Raw genomic sequence first — 22,376 nt, 5'->3', positions numbered from 1 at the left:
GCGGGGTCGGACAAGTGGAAAGCGCAGGCTTTTTCCCGTGCTGAGGGTTGATGGGAGCGGGGTCGGAGCTGAGAAGCGCGGGCTTTTTTCCCACGTGAGGGGGAGGAGGAGAGCCTGCTGGTGGGCACTGGGGAGGAGGGGTAGCCCCACGCTGGGAGTGGTCGGAGGAGTGGCGGGAGTTTCCGGGGTCATCAGGAGTCAGTTGGCTTACGGGACTACTATGGAGGGAGTAACGTGGCCAGGGGTGTCCTAGCTTGGTGGTGGTGGGGGGGGGGGGCCAGGTTGCTGCTGGAATGGCCAGGAAGGAGCTGGAGTATGCAGGGGGGTCGAGACGGGGGTTTGCCACCGTGGGGAACGGGCCGAGCGGGGGCCGTGGGCAAGTGCCGGGCAGAGGAAGGGTTATGGCTAGTCGGCGGGGGAGGGGGGCAGGGAGCCCCCTGATCCGGCTGATAACCTGGAATGTGAGGGGACTGAATGGGCCGGTCAAACGGGCCCCGTGTGTTTACGCACCTGAAGGGGCTGAAGGCGGACGTGGCCATGATTCAGGAGACGCACCTGAAGGTGGCGGAAGAGGTTAGATTGAGGAAGGGATGGGTAGGCCAAGTGTTTCATTCAGGGCTGGATGCAAAAAATCGGGGGGTGGTGATCCTGGTGGGAAAGAGGGTGCCGTTTGAGGCGTCGAATGTGGTGGTAGACAGAGGCGGGCAGTATGTGATGGTGAGCGGCAAGCTGCAGGGGGAGCGGGTGGTGCTGGTCAACGTATACGCCCCGAACCACTGGATCGATCCAGGTCCAAGACGGGTAGGAGGCCAGCGGCGGCTAAGGTGTTGAGGGGGTTCATGGACCAGATGGGAGGGGTGGATCCTTGGAGGTTTGCGAGGCCGAGGGCCAGGGAGTTTTCATACTTCTCCCATGTGCATAAGGCCTATTCCCGGATCTATTTTTTTATTATGAGCAGGGCGCTGATTCCGAGGGTGGAGGATGCCGAATATTCGGCGATAGCCATTTCGGATCATGCCCCGCATTGGGTGGACCTCGAGCTGGGGGAGGAGAGAGACCAGCGCCCGCCCTGGCGCTTGGAGGTGGGGCTGCTGGCAGATGAGGAGGTGGGCGGGCGGGTTCGAGGAAGTATCAAGAGGTACCTGGAGGCCAATGATAATGGGGAGGTCCGAGTGGAGACGGTCTGGGAGGCGGTGGTCAGAGGGGAGTTGATCTCCATCCGAGCCCATAGGGAGAGGAGAGAGCAGAGAGAGGGGGAGAGGCTGGTGGGGGAGTTGGTGAGGGTGGATAGGAGATACGCGGAGACTCCAGAGGAGGGATTGCTGAGGGAGCGGCATAGTCTTCAGGCCAAGTTCGACCTGCTGACCACCAGAATGTCGGAAGCTCAGTGGAGGAAGGCACAGGGAGCGGTGTATGAATATGGGGAAAAGGCGAGTAGGATGCTGGCGCATCAGCTCCGTAAGCGGGATGCGGCCAGGGAGATTGGTGGAGTTAAGGATAGGGGAGGGAATGTGGTGCGAAGGGGGGTAGGCACCAATGGGGTCTTCAGGGACTTTTATGAGGAATTGTATCGGTCTGAACCCCCAGCGGAGGAGGGGGAGGGTTGGGGGGGGGGGGTTTGCTTCTTGGACCGGCTGAGATTCCCGAGGGTAGAGGAGAGACAGGTGGAGGTACTGGGGGCGCCGATGGAGCTGGTCAAAGGGATAGGGAGCATGCAGTCGGGGAAGGCGCCGGGGCCAGATGGGTTCCGGTCGAATTCTATAAATGTATGCAGACCTCCGGCTGCAGTCCCCTGGTTGTTAGGACCTTTCAACGAGGCAAGGGGAGGGGGGGCTTTGCCCTCCGACTATGTCCCAGGCCCTGATTTCCTTGATCCTAAGCGGGCCAAGGACCCCCTGCAGTGTGGGTGCATACAGGCCGATCTCAGCTGATTAAATGTAGACGCCGTTAAGCTGTTGGGGAAGAATCTTGTCCACAAGGATATGAGGACTGTGCGGCCGCGGGTCATCCATGAGGATCAGACAGGGTTCGTGCAAGGGAGGGCAGCTGTAAACACCAAACATACGGAGGGTTCTTGAATGTTATATGATGCCGAGGCGGTAGCGGGGAAGGCGGAGATAGTGGGGGGGGGCGCTAGACACGGAGATGGTCCGCGTCCCCTGTTGGTTAGTGCCCTTCAACGAGCAAGGGAGGGGGGTTGAGTGGAGGTACTTGTGGGAGGTGCTGGAGAGGTTTGGGTTTGGGGAGGGGTTTGTCAGATGGGTGAGGCTGTTATATGAGGCCCCGATGGCGAGGTGTCCCTTGTCCCCCCTGCTCTTTGCGTTGGCAATCGAACCCCTGGCCATGGCATTGAGGGAGTCGAGGAACTGGAGGGGGACTGGTGCGAGGTGGGGAGGCAGCACGAGTGTCGATTTATGCAGATGACTCATTGTTATATGTGGCGGACCCGGTGGGGGGAATGCCGGAGGTGATTGAAGATTCTCAGGGAATTTGGGGACTCTCAGGGTACTCGCTCAACCTGGGGAAGAGCGAGCTGTTCGTCGTGCACCCGGGGGACCAGGAGGAGGGGATTGGTAGGCTCCCACTAAAAAGGGCGGAGAGGAGCTTTAGGTACCTGGGAGTCCAGGTGGCCAGGAGCTGGGGGGCCCTACACAAAATTAACCTTACAAGGCTGGTGGAGCAAATGGAGGAGGAGTTTAAAAGATGCGATATGTTGCCGCTGTCGCTGGCGGGTAGGGTGCAGTCAGTCAAGATGACGGTGCTCCCGAGGTTTTTGTTCCTGCTCCAGTGCCTCCCCATCCTTATCCCGAAGGCCTTTTTTAGGAGGGTCAACAGGAGCATTACGGGGTTTGTGTGGACGCATGGGACTCCGAGGGTGAGAAGGGTGTTTCTGGAGCGGGGCAGGGATATGGGGGGGCTGGCGCTGCCCAACCTCTGTGGGTACTATTGGGCTGCCAACGCAGCGATGGTGCGTAAGTGGGTACATGGACGGGGAAGGGGTATCATGGAAGAGGATGGAGATGGCGTCCTGTGTGGCACGAGCCTGGAGGAGTGGTAACGGCGCCGCTCTACCGCTCCCCTCCAACGAGGTATACCACGAGCCCGGTGGTGGCGGCTACCCTCAGAATTTGGGGGCAATGGAGACGGCACAGGGGGAGGTGGGGGTCTCGATGGGGGCCCCGATACGGGGAACCACCGGTTTGTCCAGGGAGAATGGATGGTGGGTTCCTGAGTTGGCACCCAGGGCGGGTGTTAGAAGGTTGAGGGACCTGTTTGTAGATGGGAAGTTTGCGAGCCTGGATGGAGTTAGAGGGGAAGTTCGGGCTCCCCCTCGGGGAACACTTTAGGTACATGCAGGTAAGGGAGTTTGCCAGACGGCAGGTGGCGGGAGTTCCCTCTGTTGCCCCCAGTGGGGTCCAGGACAGGGTGCTATCAGGGGTGTGGGTTGGAGAGGGGAGGATTCGGACACGTACAAGTGATGCAGGAGGTAGACGAGGCCTCGGTGGAGGGAGCTGAAGGGTAAATGGGAAGAGGAGCTGGGTGAGTAGATTGAGGAGGGGACGTGGGCGGATGCTCTGGAAAGAGTAAACTCCTCCTCTTCTTGTGCGAGGCTTAGCCTCATATAGTTCAAGGTGCTACATAGGGCTCATATGACCGGGACGAGGATGAGTAGGTTCTTTCAGGGCGAGGACAGGTGTACTATGTGCTCGGGAAGCCCATATGTTCTGGGCATGCCCTGCGCTGAGGGAATTTTGGAAGGGGGTAGCAAGCACGGTGTCGAGGGTGGTAGGATCCAGGGTCAATCCAGGCTGGGGGTTCGCAATATTCGGCGTTGCAGAGGAGCTGGGAGTGCAGGAGGCGAAAGAGGCAGGCATCCTGGCCTTTGCGTCCCAAGTAGCCCGGCGGAGGTTTCTTCTTCAATGGAAGGATGCGAGGCCCCCAAGCGTGGAGGCCTGGATCAGTGATATGGCAGGGTTTATCAAATTGGAGAGGGTGAAATTTGCCCTGAGGGGATCAGTACAGGGGTTTTTCAGGCGGTGGCAACCTTTCCTAGATTTCCTGGCAGAACAATAGGGAAAAAAATTGTGAACATTACGCAAAATCGCCTCCCATCCATTGACCCAGTCTACACCTCCCACAGCCTTGGGAAAGCGGGCAGCATAATCAAAGACCCCTCCCACTCAGGTTATTGTCTCTTCCAACGGCCAGAAGATACAAAAGTCTGAGAACACACACTAACAGATTCAAAAACAGCTTCTTCCCACTGTGACCAGACTCCTGAATGACCCTCTTACGGACTGAACTGATCGTTCCGCGCATCTTCGACTGAGCAGTACTACACTCAATATGCTTCACCCAATGTCTGTGACTATGTATTTATCCTATGTTTTTAATGTATGGAACAATCTGTCTGGACTGCACGCAGTACAATACTTTTCACTGTACCTCAGTATACGTGACAACAAATTAAATCCAATCTAATATCCTCTGGCCCCTTTAGCCCCAAGAGCTATATCTAACTCCTTCTTGAAAACATACAATGGTTTGGCCTCAACTGCTTCCTGTGGTAGTGAATTCCAACAGGCTCACCACTCTCTGGATGAAGAAATTTCTCCTCATCTCAGTCCTAAATGGTTTACCCTGTATCCTTCGACTGTGACCCCTGGTTCTGGAATCTCTCACCATCAGGAATATCTTTCGCGCAACTACCCTATCTCGTCCTGTTAGGATTTTCTAGGTTTCTATGGGCCCCCCCCCCTCATTCGTCAGTCCCATCATCCCAGGAATCAGTCTGGTAAATATCAAGAACATCCTTCCTCAGATAAAGAGACCAAAACTGCACACAATATTCCAGATGTGGCCTCACCAAGGTCCTGTATAATTGCAGCAAGACATCCCTGCTCTTGTACTCGAATATTCTCGCTATGACGGCCAACATACAATTTGCCTTCTTTCCCGCCTGCTGCACCTGCATGCTTATGTTCAGCGACTAGTGTACAAAGACACCCAGGTCTCATTGCACATTCCCCGGTAGCATTGTGGTTAGCACAATTGCTTCACAGCCCCGGGGTCCCAGATTTGATTCCCGGCTTGGGTCACTGTCTGTGCAGAAACGGCACATTCTCCCAGTGTGCGCGTGGGTTTCCTCCCACAGTCCAAAGATGTGCAGGTTAGGTGGATTGGCCATGCTAAATTGCCCTTAGTGTCCAAAATTGCCCTTAGTTTTGGGTGGGGTTGCTGGGTTATGGGGATAGGGTGGAGGTGTGGACCTTGGGTAGGGTGCTCTTTCCAAGAGGTGGTGCAGACTCGATGGGCCGAATGGCCCCCTTCTGCATTGTAAATTCTCTGAAATTCTATAATTCTCTTAATCTATAGCCAACCAGGTAATAATTTGCCTTCCTGTTTTTGCTACTAAAGTGGATAAACTCACATTTATTCATATCATATTGCATCTGCCATGCATTTGCCTACTCGTTCAATTTGTCCAAATCTCACTGAAGCATCTCTGTATCCTCCTCATAGCTCACCCTCCCTCCCAGGTTTGTGTCACCTGCAAATTTGTAGATATTACAATTAGTTACATCATCTAAATCATTAATATATATTGTGAATAGCTGTGGTCCTAGCACTGATCCGTGTGGTATCCCATTCTAGGCCACTAGATCAATATTGTTTGCAATGGTGTTTCAAAAGTTACAATGTCATCCAATGGCAGCAAACAATACGAAGCACATTTTTATTAATTAGCTACGTTCAATTGTAGTTGTTCAAAAATTCCTTGAATTCCTATAATTGACAAACACAAAATAAATGTTCACCTAATGGAAAATGAACTATAAATTAACAGCAACACTTCCTTCTTACTGCAGAGAAATTTAACAGTTCCTATAAATAATGTCACATCACTGATATGGACAATTCAAGGCAAAATGTCATGTTTATTTTCCCTGATAAAATGGAACCAACATGCCTTACTTCTGATTTTTGTACACGATGCTAAGAATTCAAAATCTTACTCAAGAGTCTTACTAAAATTAAAACTACCACATTTAAAATGCAAGAATTTTCACTCAGACAATTCATAACTGAAAGCTGTCTAATATGGAATTGTCGACAAGTGATTTTTATTCAAGGTTATTGCACCCTCTGCTGGACCTTTAGGTTTACTATATTGCAGCAGGCCACTGGCATAAGTGCAGATATCAAAATGGATTATTATGAACTATTATTGCTAATATCTGAATTTTATAAACAAATGTTTAATGAGATTTTGTTTTGCAATGCAAAGTTTTTATAATGTGCAACTGAAATTATGCTTTTTACATGCAACAATTGCACAAGTTAAACGTTTAGCAGTCACAGATTTATCTTGTAAATTCTGGCGATGTAAATTCTGGCCAGTACCAACTAGACTTGTCAACCAAAAATTGCACAAGTCTGCAGTAGACAGAGTTCAAACTACACAGGAGTGGGATGTGAATTTGACCACAAAAAAGCCAGGGAAAATTCAATCACTGCACAACCAATGAGAATAAGGTCTCCCTGAGATGAGAGGAGGAAAATCGGCAAGGAGCTGCTCCTCCAATCACACATTCTGTCACCCCATACTCACTGCTCTACTCCTCCAATCATGGGAGAAGCAGCAGCAACGGGAGGGGCAGGCAGAGCAGAGAAATGGTACGGCCTCCACCTGAATACTGTCTGGCTCTCAAACTTTTGAGAGGCACCAAAAGCGTAGTCTGCAGAGACATTCTAAAGAAGATGCACTGATCTTGACCTTTTGTGGCGCATGGATCAAGAGTACAGCCGCATTTGTAACTAGAGGTGTTTGGGAGATTTTCTGCATCAAACGGAGGGTGGCGGTGAGTGGTGCAAGCGATAGACAATCATAATAGCTGCCTGGTGAATCAATGGTTGTGCTGTTGACTGCAATGTTGCCAGTGAATTTCACCGAAATTTCTTTTGTATTTTATTAAATTGATTGTAAAATTTAGATTAATTCATCCTCTGGCTGCGATGCGAGTTTATTTTAATAAATTAAAATAGAAACTTGCAGTAAGTTATGAAGAATTGGAGAAATATTCAAAGGGGAAAAAATTGCAGGAACATGGGGGGGAAAGTAGGCAGGATTGGTGACTAATTTGATAGCTTTCTCAAAAAGCCAGCACAGGCAAGATAAGCCCAATGGCTTGCTTCTGTGCCATAATATTCCATGATTTCAACAGTCAGTAAACCACTGTGTATATCTATATATGTACATACTTTCAATATCTGTTGTACAAAATATGGCATTTGAGAGCATAGTGAGTGAATCTTTGAGTTAACCACTCTAGAAAGTGGAATTTATCTTTAAACTAGAGTGCTTCTGTGCTAACGGGTTCCAATCTATGTCTCATTAAAGTAAGGATGATCACGGAAAAGGTGCATTGTCTTTGGGAAGAAAACAATCACTGAAATGTGAAATGTATGTGAAACTACTTGTTATCTTGGTGCTGCAGAATTAATTTGTATGTACCCCTTAAAGTGCATTGGATCTTTGGAAGTCAGTATCCTGACTTGCTTGTCAGCACTCACTTTAAACAGAAGTATTGAGGGGAAAGAAACTTGGAATTGTAAAAACCATAGAACACTGATGGGTGTCAATTGCTGCAAATAATTTTTAACAGAAGCTGGATGTGACGAACAGAGGATTTTAGGAAAATTGGATTACAAATGTGTTGGGCAATTTAAGAGTTAAAAGCTTGGGGATAGAGTGTGATAGACTATAGCGGTCCTATATTTTTTTTAAAAAGGATTCTGTTTTACAGGTCCTGGGAGATTTTAGCAGCCAGAAGGTGAAATTGACAGAGGACTGTGTTTTTCAGTCTGGGCTAATGCACTGTGGTTTGACTGGGGACAAATAATGTGCTTTCAGTCCCTGGAAAGTTACTTTGTTTTTCAGCTTGGAGAGATGATATCAGTGCTGGGTGGAGCTAAGGGGGAGAGAAAGACATTTTTGAAAAAGCTTTTGGAGAGAAGAGTTGAAGTCTGATCGGGCTACCACAGAGTACACAAATAAGTGCAGTTTTCTTTCCCAGGACGATAGTTTAAGAAAAAGAGCAATAATATTTTAGAAGCAGAGCAGTCTTCTCTGAAGACAAAACGCTGAAACAGCCCAGTGGAAGCAGCTATTTGAAGATATTCAGCCAGAGTCTGCAGGGGTTATAACCAGAGCCAAGAATCTGTAATGTAAAGAGTTACTTTATGCCATGCTAATACAAGCTGGATTGAGAGCTGTATGTTTCTTTTCTTGCGTTTAATGGGGAATTGAGTAATAAGTTAAGGGGTAATTGTGAGCTGTTATTTTCGGGTGTGAAGTTAAAGAGTTTGATATTGCATCCATAATAAAGTTTTGTTTTAAAATACCAAAGCCCTATTTTTTCATGCAATCACTCCTGGAGCGAATCATTCTCTCAGCACAGTCTAACAAAATAAACTAGAATATTGGGGTTTTGGTCCAGTATCCTAGCCACTGTTGGGGTCTGGTCTGGGATCATAATACTGCAGATGTAAGGCGCATTCCCAATAAGTTACCTTCTGTCAAGTTGTTAGGCAATTTTCATTTTGGAAGCAGAGTGGGGGAGATAGCAAGTTAAAAGGTTTATACACATAGTTTTGATTATCTGTACTACCTTAATTAACTAAAGGAGAAAAATGTTTATCACAAACAAAGAAGGTTGTAAGAGTCCTGTTTATTTCCTTTGTTCACATTTATTTTTAGCTTATTGTTTTTGGTCCGTCAACCCAAAATCAGAATGTGCCTTTAAGCAGAGAACCTAAGCGGAAACAGCCTGATTGTCAGGACATTGTGCTCAGAGGGTTTTATATTTTGGCAAGTAGTCACAGACTCATCGATGCCAAGTGAATCTTAGGAACCAGCTTTGGAGGAAGTCAGTTTGATCGGTTGGCTGGCAACCTGTGGTTTGACTAGGGACAGTGTTCTCCCTGATCACAGTCAGAGATTGGTTCCTGCGTGATGCTTTCTGAGAGAGCTTGGCAGAAGTGATTAGACCTTGGAAGGAGAAGGAACAGTCACCCTATATCGCTGACGTAAAGAACTGCTTTATTGTTCTAAAACCAGTGAGTGACTGTCATATCTTTGCTGTCAACTTGAAGTGAGCCTGAATCTACAGACAAAATAGACAACCTTTCCAGAGAAAACCATCTCAAGCCTAGAAGAAAGTATCACCAAACCAAAAGCTGAACCTCAGGAAGACACGAACTAGATGCCATCCCAGTTCATGAAAGCTCCTTATCAAACAAATCCCTGCAGTAGAGGTTTCCGGCCCATCGAGTCTACACTGACCCTCTGAAAGAACACCCTACCTAGGCCCATTCCGCCGTCCGATCCCTGTCACCTCATAACCCCATCTAACTTTTGGACACTAAGGAACAATTTAGAATAGCCAATCCACCCCACCTGTACATCGTCAGACTTTGGCAGGAAACTGAAGAACTCAAAGAAAACTGGTGCAGACATGAGGAGAATGCGCAAACGCAATACATACAGTCACCTAAGGTTGGAATTGAATCCGGGTGCTAACAACTGTGCCACCATGCCGCCTAAATCCTTTTATTTTTATTAATAATTTATTTACCTCCCAACCACCCTTTCCCCTCTGTGTTATATATACATATAAATATATTATATATAGAATGAATGAGAATGGGGGTAATTAGAAGGTGGTGGGGGAGCAGGATGGGAAAGGGGTATTTGGATAGTCAGTTACATTTTTTTGTCAGTTCAATTAAACACTGTTCATAATAAAAGGTTGCTTATATTAAAGTTACAAACCTGGAGACTGTAGTTTATTGGGCCCATAGTTACATAGAAGATAAGAGCAGGAGGAGGCCTTTTGGCCCTTCGAGCCTGCTCCGCCATTCATCACAATCATGGCTGATCATGCAAATCAATAGCCTAATCCTTTCTCCCCATAGCCTTTGATCCCATTCTCCCCAAGTGCTATATCCACCCGCCTATTAAATGTATTCGAAGTTTTAGCATCAACCAAGTCCTGTGGTAATGAATTCCACAGGCTCACCATTCTGCGTGAAGAAATGTCTCCTTATCTCTGTCTGAAATGGTTTACCCTGAATCCTCAGGCTGTGGTCCCTGGTTCTGGACACACCCATCTTTCCCTGTATCTGCCCTGTCTGGTCCTGTTAGAATTTTATAAGTCTCTATGAGATCCCCCCTCATTCTTCTGAACTCCAGCGAGAACAATCCCAACCTCGTCAATTTCTCCTCATATGACAGTCCCGCCATCCCTGGAATCAGTCTGGTAAACCTTTGCTGCACTCCCTCGAGAGTAAGAACATCCTTCCTCAGAGAAGGAGACCAAAACTGCACACAATACTTCAGGAGTGGCCTCACCAAGGCCCTGTACAATTGCAGCAACACATCCCTGCTTCTACCTCTAAACCTTTTGCAATGAAGGCCAACATACCATTAGCCTTCTTTACTGCCTGCTGCACCTGCATGCTTACCTTCAGCGAATGGTGCACAAGGACACCTGCACACTCCCCTCTCCCAATTTAAAGCCATTCAGGTAGTAATCTGCCTTCCTGTTTTTGCTTCCAAAATGAATAACCTCACACTTATCCAAAGTATACTGCATCTTCCATTGGTTTGTCCACTCACCCAACCTGTCCAGATCTTGCTGTAGGATCCCTGCATCCTTATCACAATTCACCCTCCCACCCAATTTGGTATCATCTGCAAACTTTGAGATGTTACATTTTGTAACCTCATCCAAATCATTAATATATATTGTGAATAGCTGGGATCCCAGCAGTGATCCCTGTGGTACCCCACTGGTGACTGCTAGCCAATTTGAAAAGGACCCATTAATCCCTACTCTTTGTTTCTTCTCTGCCAACCAGTTTTCTATCCACCGCAATACAATTCTCCCAATCCCATGCGCTTTAATTTTGCACAATAATCTCTCATGCGGGACTTTGTCAAACGTCTTTTGAAAGTCCAAATATACCACATCAACTGGCTCCCCCTTGTTGACTGTACTGGTTACCTCTTCAAAGAATTCCAACATATTTGTCAAGCATGATTTTCGCTTCATAAATCCATGCCGACTCTGACTGATCCTGCCACTGCTTTCTAAATGTTTGGCTATAAAGTCCTTGATGATGGATTCAAGCATTTTCCCTATTACCAATGTATTCTAATTGGTCTATAATTCCCTGCTTTCTCTCTACCTCCCTTTTTGACTATCAGAGTGACGTGAGCTACCATCCAATCTGCAGGGACAGTTCCAGAGTCTATAGAATCACAGAAGATAACTACCAATGCATCCACTATTTCCAGAGCCACCTCCTTAAGCACTCTGGGATGCAGATTCTCAGGCCCTGGGGATTTATTCGCCTTCACTCCCATCAGTTTTCCCAGCACCATTTCCCTACTAATGTTGATCTCTCTTAGTTCTTCCCTCTCACTAAACCTTTCATTCTCCAACATTTCTGGCATCTGATTTGTGTCCTCATTTGTGAAGACAGAGACAAAGTATGTATTCAATTGCGCAGCCATTTCTTTGTCCCTTATTATGCATTCCCCTGTTTCTGTCTGTAGTGGGCTGACATTTCTCTTTGCCAATCTCTTTCTCTTCACATATCTGTAGAAACTCAGTGTCAGTCTTCATGCTGCCTGCAAGCTTCCTTTCGTACTGTACTTTCTCCTTCTTAATCAATCCCTTTGTCCTTCTTTGCTGAATTCTAAACTGCTTCCAATCCTCAGACCTATTATTTTTCTTGGCCAATCTGTATGCTTCTTTCTTGCATCGGATACTGTTTCTAATTTCCTTTGTAAACCATGGATTAGCCCTTTTACCCCCTTTGCTTTTGTGGCAGACTGGAATGAACAGTTGCTTTAGTTCCTTCACGCGTTCCTTGAATGTTTGCCATTGTCTATCCACTGTCATCCCTTTAAGTAACTCCCCAATCTATCATGGCCAACGCATGCCTCATATCCTCATAGTTCCCTTTATTAAGATTCAACACCCTAGTCTCCGAATCAACTATTTCACTCTCCATCTTGATAAAAAATTCTATCATGTTATGGTGGCTCATCCCCAAGGGGTCTCGTACAGCCAGATTGGCAATAATTCCCTTCTCATTACACAGTACCCAGTCTAAGATGGCCTGCTCTCTAATTGGTTTCTCCACATATTGGTCAAGAAAACCATCCCGTATAGACTCCAGGAATTCCTCCTCTATGGCATTGTGGCTAATTTGATTTGCCCAATGTATGTGAAGATTAAAATCACCCATGATCACCGATATTCCCTTATTACATGCATCTCTAATTTCTTGTTTAATGCCATTCCCAACCTCACCAAGTGGAGGTTTGGGGTCTCTATATGACACCCACTAATGTTTTTTGTCCCTTGGTATTTCTCAACTCTACCCATACAGATTCCACATTGTCAGAGCTAATATCTTTTCTCACTATTGTGTTAATTTCCCCTTTAACCAGCAGTGCCACACCATCACCTTTTCTTTTATGCCTGCCCATCCTAAATACTGAGAACCCTGGGACAGTCAGTCCCCATTCCTGTTCACCCTGCAGCCATGTCTCCGTAATCCCAATTATATCATACCCATTGATATCTATATGCGCGATTAATTGCAAATGTTCCGTCATTAAGGCACATTAATTTTATTGCAAATGCTCCGTGCATTAAGGCACAGAGCCTTTAAGTTTGTCTTTTTCACAATGCTTGTCTTGCTCCCGATATTTTTCTCTACTGCCCTGTTTGAATTTTGTCCTTGGTTTCTCCACCTATCACTTTTCTTATTCACTTTTCTACCTTTTGCTCAGCCAAGGTCCTCAGTTATTTTAAAATAACATCTAGTTTCACTTGTGTTGTGACTCCAGATTAAGTGAAAATGAAAAAGGAGTCCCTGGAATCCAAAATGTAGCCCTCAAAAAAGATCTCAAGAGGCCTAGAAAAAAAATATTTTGACGCCCAGTGCCTATGGCTTCCTACTAAGAGCCCTCTTCCCCTCCTCCTCCCATCCTCCAGAAACTTGTTCTGTTCTACATGCTCTGTAGACTCTCCAAGGGGGAGAGTCTACAGAGGGAACATCTGTCTGGAAACATCTGTTTTTTGCGCAGAAGCCTTTATGTCAGCATCAGCTCTCCAGGAACTGCCAGAGCACTTCCTATGGACTTTCACAACTTGAAAATTATGAAAATTAGAATTTTAAGCTAAACCCAAATCGAACTTTGGATAGACCACATTTAGAGTAATGTCTTCAATTCTGGTCACCATATTATGGAAAGGGCAGAGGCAATGGAGAGGGTGCAGAGAAGATTTGCACAAACGATACCAGAAATGCATGGGTATACGTATCAGGAAAGGTAAGGCACGGTTGCCATAGTCCCAAGTGATCATAGGTTGTTTTCCCTTTTTAGGGGGAGAGCTGACTGGTGGTGATTTAACCCGAGGATCACCACACCTCTGGCGAGGAGCAAGGTTGAGAAGGCGGGCCCCAGAAATGCCATGGTGCTCGGATGGCACTGCAAAGCCAGCAGGAACACTGTACTCAGGTGCCGGGATGGCACTGCAAAGGGTCAAGATCTGTGGGGGTCATGCCCATGAAAGGTGGGTGGGGGGTATGAAAGGTGGGAGGGGAGCACAGAGCATGTAAGTAATGGCCTCTGGGAAGTTGGGGGGTGAAGGGTGGGGGGGTCCTGGAAGTGGGAGCCTGTAAGGAGGTGTGGTGGGGCCTGGAGAGGGCCACCTGGGACCCCATAACAAGGTGTCTTCACTTAGAGGGGATGTGGGGTGCTACCCATGTGTGGAGGATGACACTGCCCATGGGTGGGGTGTGTGGAATCCCACAAACTCACTTTAGAGATCAGGGCACCCTTTCAAAATGGTAGTCCGGTCTCTGAGTGCAGCTCCCCAGTTATGAAGAAAATTCTAAGTGTGGGCTAAACCAGTCAAACCCCCCAACCCCCCAAAAAGTGACTATGTCGTTAGATAGTGGTGGGGACAGGGCGGCATGGTGGCTCAGTGGTTAGCACTGCTGCCTCACACCACCGAGGACCCGGGTTCGATCCCAGATTCCAGTCACCGTCCATGTGGAGTTTGCACATTCACCCGGTGTCTGCATGGGTCTCACCCCCACAACCCAAAGATGTGCAGCGTAGGCGGATTCACGACACTAAATTGCCCCTTAATAACTCCCAGCAAGACCCGCCACAAATAACACTGAGAAACCTTGTCGTTAGATCGCGCCCAATGTTTCCATTTATGCTCTTTCCCCTCCCAACTGGAGGCCATTAATGTAAGAATGTCATCAAGAAATTCAATAGGGAATTCAGAAGAAACTTTTTTATCTAGAGTGGTGAGAATATGCAATTCGTTACCACGGAGAGTGGATGAATCAAATAACATGGATTGATTGAAGAGGAAGCTAGGCGAGGATACAAGGAAAAAGGGAACAGAAGGTTATGATGATCGATTTAGAGGAGCAAAGATGGGATGAGGTTCGAGTGCAGCATGGACTGATTGAGACAAAAGGCCAGTTTCTGTGCTACATACCCTACATAATCCTATGTAGCCAATATTTGCAGGGGAGAACTTACACATTTAAGTTTAAACAATACACTTCGAAGGAGCAACCATACATTTCCAGTTTTCAAGTCAATGGAAAATAACCAGTACTTGTTTCTAGTAAATACTGGTGCAATATCGAGCTGGCATGTAAGTTCCTCAAGTTTGCTTCAGCAACTGCAGTAGAGCTTCAAATGTGTGTGACCTGGTTCTAAGCAACAGTCACAATTTAAATGTTTCCAATATTACTAAGACAACAGCAGACTTCATTATGTCAACTCCTCGGTAATGCTTAACTACTGCCATCACTATGACAACTGCTCAGGCTATTCTAAGACATTAACATGATAATCCTGTCCCACATCCTCTCTGCCAAAACAAAGTGAAAGAACGTTTGTTCAAAAAACCAAAAGACAAATAGAGTTGGACGACTGAACATCGGTAATACACAATCAATTCGTGTCTATTCATGTCACAGCAGTAAAATAGAAACTTTAGTTTTGCATGAGATGAAGAACTTAAGGACACACAATTTAACAGGTGACATTTCACTATCAGCCACCAGTTTCTGTGAAATAATCAAACTGCTATTGCAGTTTTATTCCCAATGACATGTTTCCAGTGATATGTGGAAAAGTACATTAAGTGGCCAGCAACCCATGGTTATGCAAGCATTTCAAAGGACGCTAAAAATGTTTTTATAAATGTGCCTTTGGTTTCTGCCAGTCACACACATCTTCATAACATTTTACGTTCTATGTCACAGATTTATGTTTTGATTCTTGAAAATTACCTATTGGACATCCACAGAAGTACTAACTCCATACCTCCATCTTAAACCAGTGAGATATTTATTTACCTGCAACACAATTTTAAATTGCTAGTTTCTTTAGTACTGACCTCGATTAATTCCTGGCTTGAACTTGTTTCTTTGTCAGACATTGGCAAATTTTCTATAGAGTGTGATGTTGCATTGTACAAGGCATCGTCATAGGGACATTCCTCATCGTGGCTGGCTTTCAAATTCTGTAATAAGCTTGTAGTTCCATTGGTCCCTCATCCTTTAAATTGGGGGACAGAATGGAAACAGATGAGTTGCACACCCAGTCAGATTCACCTAGACAGACACAATCTGCTGCCAAAGAAGTGAAAGCTGAACACTCTAGCCACTGGAGACCACAGTGTTACACACTCAGTAACACTATTTGCTTTTCATCAACAGCTTGCATCAAGAGGATAAAGTGATCAAGAGATATTACTGCCGTATTCATTAAGCAGCTAACTTGGTCTTACCTCCTCTGAATATACACAGAGTCATAACTAGGCTTATTTTAAGTTATTTTAAGTTATTTTAATCATTTTAACTATGATTAGTTTCAACTATAATAATATTTTATAGTGTTTCATTTACATTTCTAATGGAACAGGAAAATAATAATGGAACAGGAAAAATATAAAACAAAGACCCAAAGAGTACACATCCCTCATGTTTCACATTTAAAATAAGGAAGGTATCATGAGCAGCATTTTGTTTTATATAATTTTTTAAATTCATGTTCTTAATGAAACAGACCAATTTTTCATACAATGAAAAGCTGATGCCTGTACTTTAAAACATTTCCATCAAATTATGGACTTGAGTTGAATTTAGCGTCAAAACAATGAGTTCTATCTTCTTGGTGCCTCTGCTCAGATCAAAGTAAAACTTACCCCAGATACAATTGTTTTCTTTCCATTGACTTCACCATTTCAACAGACAACATCTATCGGTTTTTCAGAATACTAAACACATATTTATTCTCACCAGCCACCCCCCCCAACAAAATTTCTTGCACAGATGCTTAAATATAAGTCCCTCTGCATTAGTAGCCCTTGATTCCTCATGCTAGTGCTCAGATTTCCTGTGTAAACATAAACAGTAAATGTCACCAGACCTTTTTGATTTTAGAGGGTTATATTTCAAATAAAAGAGGTCCTGTGGTCCTGTTGGACAGCACCCCAACCTCTGTCAGAGGCTCTGGGTTCAAGACCCACCATAGGACTTGATGGCCAATGGAATTGTGGCTAAACAGGCCGATTATCAATCTGAAAGTCCTTCTAACACATACCACTGGCAGGCGGGAGGGGTGGTGGGATAAATTCCTCGTGCAATCATGTGATGGAAAGAAAGTTGGAGCCTCTACCATCAAAATGTAGCCTACAACATGCATGTAAACTGAACTCTAATTGCTTCTGCCTAATCTTTAGTTCAGATAGGCTGAGGAAAATTTCTACTTTGCCACGATGACTTCATCTAACTCAGCGCGCAACAGGCATTGACCCCAGTGACATCCAGGTTCTTTGTGGTTCACGTTTTATTTTCCAGAACAATTATCTATGGTCACTGAAAGATCCAAAAGCATATACTACATTTTAATGTAATTATACTAACTAATGTGACTCCAGCGATAAAATTTATTTCAGTTCCTTTTTACTTTTCTTCCTTTATAATTGCCTAAAAAAAATTACAGTACACGTATTTGCTTTGCAGAGTTGCTCCTATCACCAAGAAAATAGAAACAGAGATAATAAGCGACCTTCCATCATATCAAATATATCAATTTAACAAAGTGAAGTTGTTCATTAAATGTACCTTCATCAGAGGCATAATGACTAATTTTTTTAAATGCAGTTGTCCTTACCTGTAGATTTTGATTAACAGACTCAGGAATGGAAAATTGGAGGTGTGTTGAACACTGCAGTTGTATTTTCTATATTTAAGATCTCTTTTCCCTGCCATATGATCTGCACAGAGATCAAAACAGGAGAATTAAAGGAAACAATGGCTAGTCCTATTACCAAAGAATGGTCAAACAATCAACCCTAACCCCTGTAAATATTCCACTTTATCATATCAAACTCATTCTTCCTTGGGTTTACTTTAAAAGGTAGCTACAGCAAATTAACATTTCTTAAAAACTGCGTTGAGTTTATTGGTCTAGTTCCACAGATCGCTCTGCTGTATTTCTGAAACAACTTAAGAGCTCTGAATCCTAAAAAACAGACAAGAGTCAGATTAGCAAAATATTATGCCAAATTGCCTAAATATAGTGTTCCTTCTCAGGCACACAAATCTTCACAGCACTTCAGTCCTAATTAAGGAAATAATGTAATAAAATATTAGTGGCCATAATACTGGGGGTTACCAGCAATGTTTGGAGCAACCAAAAGATGTTGTCTGAGGTACCGCCTTGATACCAGTTGTTCCCCTCAACACTTTTGTATGTAGTGTGAAGCCATCTTCACTTCCCTCGCTATATAAAACATTTGCCTATATATTACTTTGGAAAGTAGAAGAAGCTGGCACCAGGAGAGGAGTCACAGCTGGCTTGAGGAATGTTTTTCTCTGCAATCTTATATTCTACCAGCCTATTGTTGCAGAATTGCAATGGAGGTTGTCAATTGATGTTTTAAGAAACAGATTGCAGAGCTTTACAGGCTTATTTGGTGATAAACTGCTATCTCCAGCTTTCAAAACATTGCAAACGAGGATTTCTGTCAACTTCAGTGCTTATTCTGGCAACAAACATATGCTGTAAATGGGGTATAATATACACGTTCATATATGATCTTTCACCCATAGGAAAGCAACGTGTATAATGCATGACTTGACAAAAGCTATATTTTTTCTAATCCCTGTTTTTAAACTACACTTTTTATTTACATAATCATAGCTGCTCTGCTGGAACACGAGTACAGAGCATCAGCTGTGTGAGTGGGTCTCCTGCTACTTCACAGTTGCAATATTATCAAACTGCATGCAGGACCCATTTGCACACAATGACAGATTTACTTGTTAGGTGAATTGGACATTCTGAATTCTCCCTCAGTGTACCCGAACAGGCGCCGGAGTGTGGCGACTAGCGGCTTTTCACAGTAACTTCACAGCAGTGTAATGTAAGCCTACTTGTGACAATAATAAAGATTATAATATATATATATGTATTCATCATAAATAACAACTTTTATTTGTGCTGCATATTTGATGTAATAACTACTCAATGTGCTTCACAGAACAAAATATGTCAATGAATCACATGAGGAGATGTCAGGACAGATGGCCAAGTTTAGTCAGAGGTCCAAATCAGCATCCTAAAGGAGAAAAGTGAGACAAAGGTGGAGAGGTTTAGGGAGGAAATTCTAGAACTGAGTCGGGGCAGTTAAACACATGGCCAAAAACAATGCAGCAATTAAAACCGAGAGCAAACGGACCTCTGGTGGTGGGGATGTGCTGAGCAGTTGCTTGAAAGGTGGTTCTCCCCAGGAAATGTCAACTTAGGCCCTTTTAGCCCGAAAATTGATCACTAAACCAATAAACATCCCCCCAACCCCTCCTCAATCAACAACCGCCCGAAGAAATGGCCACAAACCAACCAAGGAAATGTAAAGACAGTAAGGGCAGCAAGAGTCAGGAGAGAAAAATCTAGACTGTGGACATGAGGAGTGAAGCGGAGCAGGAGAGCGGAGCAGAATGTAGCGGACCAAGGGGGTCGCCGACTTACACGCCGGTCCATCCATCAGAAGGGCAGTGGATAGAGCTCCTGACACAAGAGCTCCTAAAATATAGGGACTCCATTAAGGAAGACATCATGGCGACCGTGAAGTTGCCAATAATAATCAGTCTGTCCCCCTTCAAGGAGGCGTTGGAGAGGTCAGAATAGCAATTGAAGATTCATGAGGCAGCGGTGCAGGAACTGGGGGTGTTGGCCATAGACCAGAGCGAGCGAATCGCCTGCTTCGAGTCAGAAGTGGCAAGGTTGGTGGCAGCCCAGGGAACCTCAAGGGGAAATGGAGGAACAGGAGAACTGGTCTCGCCACCAAAATCGCAGAACTATCAGACTACCGGAGGGCACAGACAGTAGAAACCCAACAGAATATGTAGCACAGATGCTAGGAAAGGTGATCAGGGATAAAGCTTCCCCAACCCACAGAGGTGGACAGGGCCTACAGGTCACTTCGGCAGAGGCCCATGGCAGGAGAACCACCGCAGGCAATTATTGCAACGTTCCACCTATACCAAGACAAGGAACGAATCCTGAACTGGGCACGGAGCAAAGGTGCACGCGGACCTGCAAATTGGAAAGGGCATATGATTTTGCATATAATAGTACAATGAAGTAAGAGGAGAGGGAGTGCCGCGGCACAGCTCCTGAAAGGGAGGGAGCATCTGGGAGAGAGAGAGGGGGGGGGGGGGGGACGGGGGGGGGGACAACACCAAGTCGGAGGAAAGTACAAGGGGAGGCGAGATGGGGGAGGGAAGCCCACAGAAGCACAGGGAAGGGGGAACAGTAAGGGCTGAGGGTCCGGGCCCGGTTTGGTTGGGGGTGGGGTGGGGTAGGAATCAGGGGAAAGCCGCGGGGGGCCGGGGCCGGGGGGGGGGGGGGGGGGGGGGGGGGGGAGATTGGGTAGAATGCTGGTTATAGCAGGTCGGACATGGAGGCGGTTGGCATAAAGAGGGCATCTTGGATGGCCTCCAAATAAAGGGAAACCCTGGAGTGCAGGGGCACGATCACATGGTAAATGTGGCTGATCCCGCTTCTGTGGGGTGGGAAGAGAGGAGACGTGACACAGAATCCCTCCATCACGATAATCACCTGGAACGCGAGGGGCTTAATGGCCTGGTCAAAAGATCCAGAGTCTTCATCCATCTAAAAAGCCTGAGGGCCAATGTAGTCGTTAAGAGACAAACCTGAGGGAGAAGGACCGGCTGAGGGTAAGAAAGAGCTGGATAGGGCAGACCTACCAGGTGTGCTATGGGACAAGGGCTACGGGAGTGGCCATATTATTTAGTAAGAGGACAACCTTTACAACGACAAATATGGAGACGGGCAACCACAGCACCCAGAGGAAACCCATGCAGACACGGGGAAAACGTACAAACTCCACAGTTACCAGAGGTCAGAATTGAACCGAGGTCTCTAGCACTGTGAGGCAGCAGTGCTAACCACTGTGTCGCCGTGCTGTCTGCGATAGTAATCTCCGACCACGCTCCACATTACGTGGCTGCGAGGTCGGAGAGTGGTCAGGCCCAGGACCCATCCGTGGAGGCTGGGCACAGCCCTCCTCGCCTACAAGGCGTTCTGCAAGAGAATATCACAGACCATCGACAGATATGTAACTTGTACCTAGAACGGGGAGGTCTCACCCTCCACATTATGGGAGGCATTGAAGGTGGTGATAAGGGGGGAAATAATAGCGTACAGGGCACTCAGGGACAGGAAGGAGAGGGCAGCTTAGCAACAGTTGATTGACTCCATATTGGAGGTGGGTCGACAGTACTCCACAGCCCCCACCATGGTACAACTGGAGGAGAGGAAAGAACTACAAATGGAATTTAATCTGCTCTCTACCGGGAAAGTAGTCCTCCAACTCCAGCAGACATGGAGGATCTTTTGTGAATACAGAGACAAGGCCAGCCACCTACTAGCTCACCAGGTGAGAAAGCAGCCACGAGGGAAATAGCGCAGGTGAAAGACAGGAATGGCAAGCTAGTCACAGAATCAGACAAGAACAATGAGGCCTTCGAGACTTTTTACTGAGGGCTGTACACCTCCGAGCCCCTGGATGGGGATTTGGAAATGAAACGTCTCCTCGTCGGGTAGGACATACCAGTGATGGGAGAGGAAAAGAAACCACTAGAACTGGGGGGGGGGGGGACCAAACACTGCTGAACGTGATTATGCTGAACGTGATTATGACCCCACCAGGGGAGGAGACACCAGAAATTATCATCTCCCTAGATGCAGAGAAGGCCTTCGACAGAGTTGAATGGAGGCACCTCATGGAGGTACTGGAACGGTGTGGGTCAGGGTTCACCTCGTGGGTGAGACTACTGTACAACGCTCCCATGCCATGTGTACAGATGAACACTACCAGCTGAGTACTTTCGGCAGCACAGAGGGACGAGGCAGGGATGCCCATTGTCCCCACGGCTATTTAACCTGGAAATTGAGCCACTGGCCATCGCTCTCAGATCAGCGAAGGGGTGGAGAGACATCCAGAGAGGAAACAGGGAGCATAGAGTCTCATTCTATGCAGGTGACCAGCTGGGAAGGCTGTCGCTCAAGCTGGCCCAAACTAAATTGCAATATCAGGGGATCCAAATAGCCCACAACAGGACACAGATCCACAAATGGAACCTGTCAAATCAGGTGGAGGTACAGAGGGACCTGCGGAGCTGGGACTCGCTCCTGCTTTTGGAGGGGGGGGGGGGGGGGGGGGGGGGGGGGGTTGCCATGTGCGTGCACAGAGAAGGTGGAACATAGATGGCCTGCTCTCCCGAACGACCTATTCTACCACTGGGTGCCTACCACAGGTGGGAACTCCACACGGACAGTGACCAAGGACCAAACCAGAGTCCTCGGCGCCGTAACGCAACAGTGCTAACCACTGAGCTGTGCTGTCCTTACTGGGCAGATTTCTAACCACGGGCGAACTAGGGGACAATAACTGCGCTGACATGTACGGATGACTATTCGAGGGATACGAACACCACTGGACAAGACACAGGAAAAGTGGGAGGAAGATCTGGGCATGGAGATAGAGGGAAGACTCTGAATCCAAACGTTGCAGGGTTGAGCCTAACGTAGCTAAAGGTAGTGAACAAGGCACACTTGACCAAAACATGCATGAGCGGATTCTTCCCGGAGGTGGAGGACAAATGTGAATGGTGCCAGATAGGCCTGGCCAACCACACCCACATGTTCTGGTCCTGTCCCAGAC

At 46.5% G+C, this 22,376-nt stretch overlaps 1 protein-coding gene across 1 annotated transcript in view; it reads right to left on the bottom strand.

Moving 5' to 3' along the window:
• LOC119978169 (ankyrin repeat and SAM domain-containing protein 1A-like) overlaps nt 1–22,376 on the bottom strand; it is a 581,433-nt gene that overhangs the window by 364,289 nt on the left and 194,768 nt on the right. The window contains 4 exon segments of the mRNA XM_038819603.1: nt 15,516–15,626; nt 15,628–15,676; nt 16,326–16,378; nt 17,296–17,399. Coding sequence (XP_038675531.1) covers nt 15,516–15,626; nt 15,628–15,676; nt 16,326–16,378; nt 17,296–17,399 — 317 coding nt within the window.

The sequence above is a fragment of the Scyliorhinus canicula genome, chromosome 15 (assembly GCF_902713615.1).
Source record: "Scyliorhinus canicula chromosome 15, sScyCan1.1, whole genome shotgun sequence".
Taxonomy (NCBI): Eukaryota; Metazoa; Chordata; class Chondrichthyes; order Carcharhiniformes; family Scyliorhinidae; genus Scyliorhinus; species Scyliorhinus canicula.
The sequence above is the reverse complement of the archived record's forward strand: the minus strand, read 5'-3'. Positions and strand labels throughout refer to the sequence as shown.